This window comes from Artemia sp. Qi Xiang Cuo, chromosome 18 (genome assembly GCF_049724085.1).
Source record: "Artemia sp. Qi Xiang Cuo chromosome 18, ASM4972408v1, whole genome shotgun sequence".
In the NCBI taxonomy this organism is placed as follows: Eukaryota; Metazoa; Arthropoda; class Branchiopoda; order Anostraca; family Artemiidae; genus Artemia; species Artemia sp. Qi Xiang Cuo.
Genome location: NC_142811.1, coordinates 58,110,179 through 58,117,786, shown reverse-complemented (window position 1 = coordinate 58,117,786; position 7,608 = coordinate 58,110,179). Strand labels below are relative to the sequence as shown.

At 32.3% G+C, this 7,608-nt stretch overlaps 1 protein-coding gene across 1 annotated transcript; it reads left to right on the top strand.

The window, feature by feature from the left end:
• Nucleotides 1-3,335: 3,335 nt before the first annotated feature.
• On the top strand, nucleotides 3,336-5,618 carry LOC148941699 (uncharacterized). The gene has a single exon (XM_089104230.1). It carries the CDS (start codon nucleotides 3,336-3,338, stop codon nucleotides 5,616-5,618), a length of 2,283 nt encoding a protein of 760 aa, XP_088960356.1.
• The last annotated feature ends 1,990 nt before the right edge of the window (nucleotides 5,619-7,608 follow it).

Below are 7,608 nucleotides of genomic sequence, written 5' to 3'. Positions count from 1 at the left end.
AGAAAAAGCTTTTTGTAATCAGGTATATTTTGTTAATTATAGTAAATCCTATCAAAGGTTTTGGACAAGTTTAAAACACTGTAGTAACTGAAGTATTAAATAAAAAAATTCATGGTTATAATAAACAACTGTGTAATGGCTCATTTTAAACAAAATTGCTGTATATAGCAACATTTTGTAATTATCAAAAATAATTATTAATATAAAATCCGGGTTGCAGCGGTAGCTAGCAACCTAGTAAGAGACAATCATTATATTAAAGAATGAACATTAGCCCATAGTAACTGAAGTAATAAAAGTTACATAAAAAGATGATCACTGGAATAACAAGAAATTGCATATATTGGATTTAGTTAGCTACTTGATTGTTTGAGGCTCGTCTCTTACTATTTGAAAGAAGAAAAAGCCGTAGGTTTTTCCTGTATGTAATGAGGTGATTATTAAAGGTTAATGGTTCAGGTTATGTTTAATGGCTCATTTTAAATGAAATTGCTACATCTAGTGCATTGTGTGTTTAAAAACAAAATAGTTTTCAAAATGGAATCATTTTTAGAGTAAAGACATATAGTAAAGAACGAACTTTAGCGAATCATTATTTTAGTAAGAGTCAGACAATCAAACATTCAAGAACAATTTCTAATACCCTCCCGTAAATTTTTATCAAATATAGTTTCATCAAGTTTACTCTAGACCATCAAAAGTTATTAGCCTAGGAAAATGTACCTTACTTTCAAAAAAAGGGACCCCCCCTCTTAGTCATAGGATCTTAAGGAAAATCACACCATCAGATTCTGCGTATCAGAGAACCTTTTGTAGGGGTTTCAAGCTTCTATCTGCAAAAATGTGGAATTTTTTATTTTTTGCCAGAAGAAAGATCACGGATAAGTGTTTATTTGTTGTTTTTTCACCATGGCGATTGTAGCAACCTAGAGGTCCTAGAATGTTGCGTTCAAATGGAAATTGAAAGTTCTAGTGCATTTTTTAATTAAAAACATTAAATTTTAAAAATATATTTTACAAAAGAACTGCATTTTTGATGTCTTTTCATACTGCAGTCTTTTCATAGATATTTGATCTCCGAAGCAATTAAAAAGTTCGCGACGAACTGTTTAGTAAGAGTCACTCGTCTTAATAGTAACCGAAACTCCAAAAAGTGGGCTTGACATTATTTTTGGACTTATTCCTCATCAATCGGTTCATAATTCTAATTTTTCAAAAAGAAAAAGATACTAAAACAGCAAACTTTTATATGTTCGCTACAGTATATATCAAACTTTTGTATATAATGTATTTAGGCTATATCTGGTCAAATTAGAAGGGCTGAAAATACGACTCAGGCAGCAGTGGCTACTGTATTTGGAAAGAGAACTGAATGGGAATTGAATGTAATATTTTTCCAATCGGAATTTTGATACCACTAGATACATGAAAAGAATCGTATTTTTATGATGATTTTAAGTATTTACGTTTCAACAAGTTTAGTCCTAGCCAGCAAAAGTTACAAGCCTAAGAAAATTTGCCTTGTTTTTGACAAAAGGGGAAAACAAAAAAATGTGGTTTGTCCTCAGTTCAGGGTCACTAAAGCTATTATGTAAACTGCAAAAATATTTATGGTATCCGAGCAATAATTTGAATCTTTCAATTCAAACTAGAAAAATACAATAAAATTCTTAAATTAGCTTGATTTTTTTTTTAGGTTCTAACTACCCTACTCCCCGACTTAATGTGTATTTCCACACAAAAAAAAATAATTCTTTTTATTTATTTTTCAGTTCAGAATCGCTTAAGATATTATGTAAACTGCAAAACCATTTATGATATCGGACCAATAATTTTAATCTTGTAATTGAAACTAGAAAAATGCCTGAAAATTTCAAAATTAGTTTTATTTTTTATATAAGAATCGTTCATGTTCATTACTAATTTAGATTAAGCAGGTTTAAAAAAAAATTACGTATCTTCCTTTACTATAATGTGTTTTTCTAATGATCGTCTTTGGTATAAAATTATTAAGTATACTTAAATTGCCTATTGATGTTAGTATAGGTAATAGTTCGTTCCTTATTATAAAAAAACAAAAAAAATAAACTAATTAAAACAATTTCGAGAATTTTAATAGTTTTAATTAAAAATTAAAATTATTCCTCAAACATCATAAATATGTTTTTAGTTTACAAAATAACTTTAGCGTTCCTGAACTTAGAACAAAAATAAAATAAAATAATCTTGTCAAAAGATAAATGTGTATAAAATAATGCACTCACTTAACTGAAAACTAAAATAAAAAAGTTGATTTTTTATTTGGCAATATACATTAAATGACACGTCATGTAGCTAGAACCTAACCAAAAATAAGACTAATTTTAAAAGTTTCACGTATTTGTCAAGTTTTAGTTAAGAAATTAAAATTATTGCTCAGACACCTTAAATATTATTTCAGTTTATATAATAACCTTAGCGATCCTGAACTTAGAACTAAAACGAAATAAAATTATCTTGTCAAAAGATAAACTTGAATAAAATATTGCAATCACTTATTACGTCATAAAAACTTAGAACCTATACGATTATAACCTCATTCATCAAGCTTGTACAATAAAATGCATTTTTTGGTCAACATTGATTTTATGTAAAAAAAAAACATATTATTTTCAATTACAATAGGCACTAGATGTATCAATTTCCTTTAAATTGAGGCATTATACAGCTCACTATGATTTTCAGTATCCAGTTAGCTGAGGAGAAGAAAAGGGAAACAAAATTATATAAGGGGTCATTTTTCATAAGTAGGGATTATATAAGTTTCATCGGTATCGTGGCTGTAGAGATAGCTGAAATCTAGTAAAAAACAAACCAGGGCACCTATTGGACTTAGTTAGATGCCTGATTCTCTAAAGCTCGTCTCTTACTATTCCAATTAAGAAAAAGCCATAGGGTTTTCCTGTTTGTGATTTTCATTTCCGAGTTTTTGAATTAAAAAATAGTTATAGTAAATAGAATCGATTTTGTATGAAAAACTCAATTTTTGTACAAAATTGTAATAGAAAATGGTATTAACATCATCTTGCATATGAAGATCAAAATAGTATTTTTAACATGATTAAAAGCATGTAGATATAGTTAAGTTTTAATAAAAAATCTGATTGGTGAATTAAAACTAGAGTAATTCCTGAAAATTTTGAATAGAATAAATTTTTCATGGATTGCTAATGTCATTATGTAAACTGCAAAAATATTTATGGTGTCTGAGAAATAATTTTTATTTTTTCATTAGAACTAGAAAAATAAACTGGAAATTTTTGATGATACTTGATGATACTCGTAGCTTAATAAAAATGGTGGCCAAATTGAAAAAACCTCGGCGAGTCATGATGTTGGTGAAAGCAGGAAAAGCAGTTGATAACTTACGTTGGATTCCGATTTATTTGCTGGGGATTTTATTGATTACAGCCGTTAATTGTCTTACTAATGAAAAAGTATTGACTGATAAAGAGAAAATGATGAAGTCTTTTAACGTATCCTGTGCTCCCAGGGATATTTGCCGCCATGATAAGGCGACCCGAATGGCTGACATACCTGACTGGAAATCGCGGAATTGTATGTGCGACGACGACTGTGCCATCTACGGTGACTGCTGCGCTGATGCAAAACAATTAAATGTCTCATTTTCAAAATTAATCATGGACAAATTCAAATGCGTCACTCTGCAAAAATTTGGTTCTAACTACATGGTTGCCAAATGCCCAAAAGATTTTGATGATGAAACGGTTCGTGTTAATTGTGAAAATAATTCAAGTAAAGTCCAAGACCAAGATCCGCTAATGAACATCCCTGTCACAAATAAAAAATCTAGATTAACATATAGAAATTATTTTTGTGCAATTTGCAATGACGACATTCATGAGGATCATTTGCGGTTTTGGGAACCTAGGATTGAATGCCCAGACTACTTATTCAACACCCCAATTGAAGAAATAAAACATAATATAATCTGGAATGACGAGAAGTCGGAATGGGGATTGGAAATGGATGGAACTAACGGTAAAAAATGGCATCAGTGCGTGATTAATCCATTCATTCCACCTGATCTTGAATTGTTTGTTCGGCCTTGCCAGCCGGGGATTTCCAAATGTACCATTGATGACCCCGTCTTGGACAATTTGTGTAGTGCATACGCAGGATATGTAGGGATAAATACTCATATTTACCGCAACATCCACTGTGCTTTGTGTAATAATGAAACGACTGATGCTTATATAGCTTGTGATGACTATTTACGCTTTAGATCAAGTGATACATGGAATGATTTCAATCCAATAGCATTTACAGTCTTATTTGACCTAAATGATGGGGAAGCAGTAGGCCGTGTCGGTTCGAAATGCACACCAGGGATGCTTTACGATCCATTCTTCAAAAAATGTCGCCTCATGTACTGTCCTGGAAAAGATTTAGTGCTAAAAGATGGCGTTTGTGTTCCCAAAGTTACTGACGTCATTTTCAACGTTTCAACGTTTGTAACAACATTTAATGATTATAATACATCATTGGAGTTTAAATCCTGCCCGAAGTTTATGTTAAGTAAAGGGGACTATGACGTAAAGGAAAACAATACTTTGTTTGTCCCTGTTTATGGCAAAAGCTTTAATCCGATTGAGTACGAACTTGTGAACGATACAGTGTTTATTTGCAGTGACTGGGTTACACAAGTATCGAAATTTGACCCTGCCCTTGGGTGGACTACCCTTGTTTGTGTTTTCATTTCAGAAATTTGTTTACTTATCCATATAATCTTTGGTTTTGCCACCCCTGATTTCAAAAACTTATCAGGAAAAAACCTTCAATCACTCTCTATTTCTTTATTTTTGGCTTTTGGTTTCTTCTTATGTGCTCAATTCGTTCCACCTTACAGCGAATGTTGTGTAATTGTAGCAGTTTTAATTCATTATTTCTTCCTAGCTGCCTTTTGCTGGTCCTCCGTCCTAGCGTTTGATGTGTACCGCACTTTACTAGTTGCAACGACACAACTACGTTCCCCTAGTGGCAAATCTATCAAATTCATACTTTATTCCTTATGGTCCTGGCTTTTTCCCCTTCTATTTGTTGGTATATCTCTAGCCATTGAGTGGGGGGACACTAATTTCAACATAGCACCATCATATCATCCACAATATGGGAAACATATTTGCTGGTTTGGCCAGAGACGTGCACTGCTTGTTTACTTTGCAGTGCCTCTTGCCACCATAATGGGAGTCAATACAGTTCTCTTTGGCTGGTCGTTTGTTCTGATTCGTTCCAGTGCCTTGAAATCCCAAAATTCTGTTTCAAACACACCGAAAACACAATTTCTACTTTTCAGTCGTCTGGCGATTTTAATGGGCTTAAGCTGGGTCTTTGGACTTATTGCTGGCGCCTCTGATTTCACATTTTTATGGTATTTCTTCGTATTTTTTTGTGCTTTGCAAGGTTTATTCATACTGGTTGCTTTTACGGCCAATTCCAGAACCGTCCGTAGATATTTCGATAGTATGAAGGACACACAAACGGGTAAATTTAATTTGACAAACAAGCGAACGAGCTGCAAGGACGAAACGGATCATACAGATCATTCACTCTGCTAAATATATTCTAAGACTACACTGGCTATATATAACAAATAAAACTCAGAGAGAAAATAAAATGAAAATTGAAAAAAAAGGTGAGAAGACGAGGATTTTGTCAGCCAGTGGCAAACAATGAACATGAAGAAAAGAGCAAATCGTCCTCAGTGCTAAAAAAAAAGAAATCAATGAAAATCGGACCTTTCGAAGTTTGCTTGACAATGACAAAACAAAATCAAACAAGAGCAGGGTTGGAATCGATGAAAAAGAAATTTACCAAGATGATTGATTAATAATCCTTTATTTTGCTATAGCTTTAGCTGGTCAACAATTTTGGTCTTCATTATATGTGCAAATAGGTTCTCTCAAGTTAGACCGGGTGAAAATATTGATTGAGTCCTTCAAAATAAAATTTTAAAAAATTGGGTTCAATTAAATATCTCCAGTGTCTCTGTTTATAGCTAAATTTCTTTTTATGTATTTTTTTATCGCAATTACCTGTTTGAAAGATTATGGTAGGCCATTTACAGTGAATATTAAGGTTGCCTTGTCAAAAAGAACCAGATGTGTAATATTTTCAAATATATGCAAGGCAAAGGCCGAATCAAATTTGTCATTTTTGTTTTCCAATCTCAGAGACTTATCTGTTGAAATTTTGTATTCGTGCAAACGTTCACCTATTTGTTGATGGGTCCTACCAATGTAAAATTTCCCACTCGAACACGGGATTCTGTAGACACCACTACCCAGTACAGGCTCAGTTTTATCTTTGCCTGAGTTGAAAAATGTCAAACTTTTTGTTCAGTTTTGAAAGAAACAGAGAGATTGTTTTTAAAGTTCTTCCAAGTTTATCGCTAAGTTTTAGGATGTATGGTAAAGTGATGAAAGTTTTTTTCTCAATTGCAAGAGTAACTTAATCTAGGGGGATGGGCTCCCTATTTTCTTGTTTTATCTTATTTAGTTGTCTATCTATGATATTTTCAATAAGTTTTATTGGGAACAATTGAAGAGTAAAATCTCTTTGATATAGTTTAATTCAGAATTTATATGACTACGAGAACAGATTTTTACAACTCTGTCAACAAAGGAGATTAACCCCTCTTTTCACAGAAGGAGGGTGATTTGAAGAGAAATGTAGATACCGATCATTATGGGTCGGCGTTCTGTGTATAAAAAATGCAAGGCTAGGAGCATTTTTTATAATTTAAACATCCAAGCAAGGCGGCTTACCTGAATTTTTGAGTTCCATTGTGAACTGGAGATTCGAAACAAAAGAGTTCAAATATGCCAAAAAATCTCTCCAAGTGTATCGCTAAGTTTTAGGATGTATGGTAAAATGATGAAAATTTTTTCTCATTTGCAAGAGTAACTTAATCTAGGGGGATGGGCTGCCTATTTTCTTGTTTTATCTTATTTAGTTGTCTATCTATGATATGACTAAAGTCCTCTTTGGTTGTTATTTAAAATGAGCCACTACACAGTTCCTTATTATGACCACAAATTGTTTGACTTAATGCTTCAATTGCTATGGGTTACAGTTCGTTCCTTAATGTAATTAAATAAAAAAACAAGGAGTCGCTCTTACTATATAGTTCGTTACCACAAACTTGTTAATTGTTTCAATAATCAAAAATCTTTGAAAAGACTGCAGTGTGAAAAGACATCAAAAATTTAGTTTTTTATAAAAAGGGATTCAATTTTTAATTTTGTTTTTTGATTAAAGAAGGCACTATAACTTTTAATTTCCGTTTAAACGATCCCTCTCGCAAAATTTTAGGACCACTGGGTTGATAAGATCACCCCAGGCAAAAAAAAAGAAGGGCAAATAAACACGCATCTGTGATCTTCTTTTCTGGCAAAAAATACCAAATTCCACATTTTGGTATTTTCTTCATTTTCATTTTCCAATCTCAGGGACTTATCTGTTGAAATTTTGTGTTTGTGCAAACATTAACCTAGTTGCTGATGAATCCTACCAATGTATAATTTCCCAGATGAACATGGATTTTGT

What these genes read in the sequence shown, in the direction of transcription:
- LOC148941699 (XM_089104230.1), top strand. Translation starts at nt 3,336, where the DNA reads ATGGTGGCCAAATTGAAAAAACCTCGGCGAGTCATGATGTTGGTGAAA.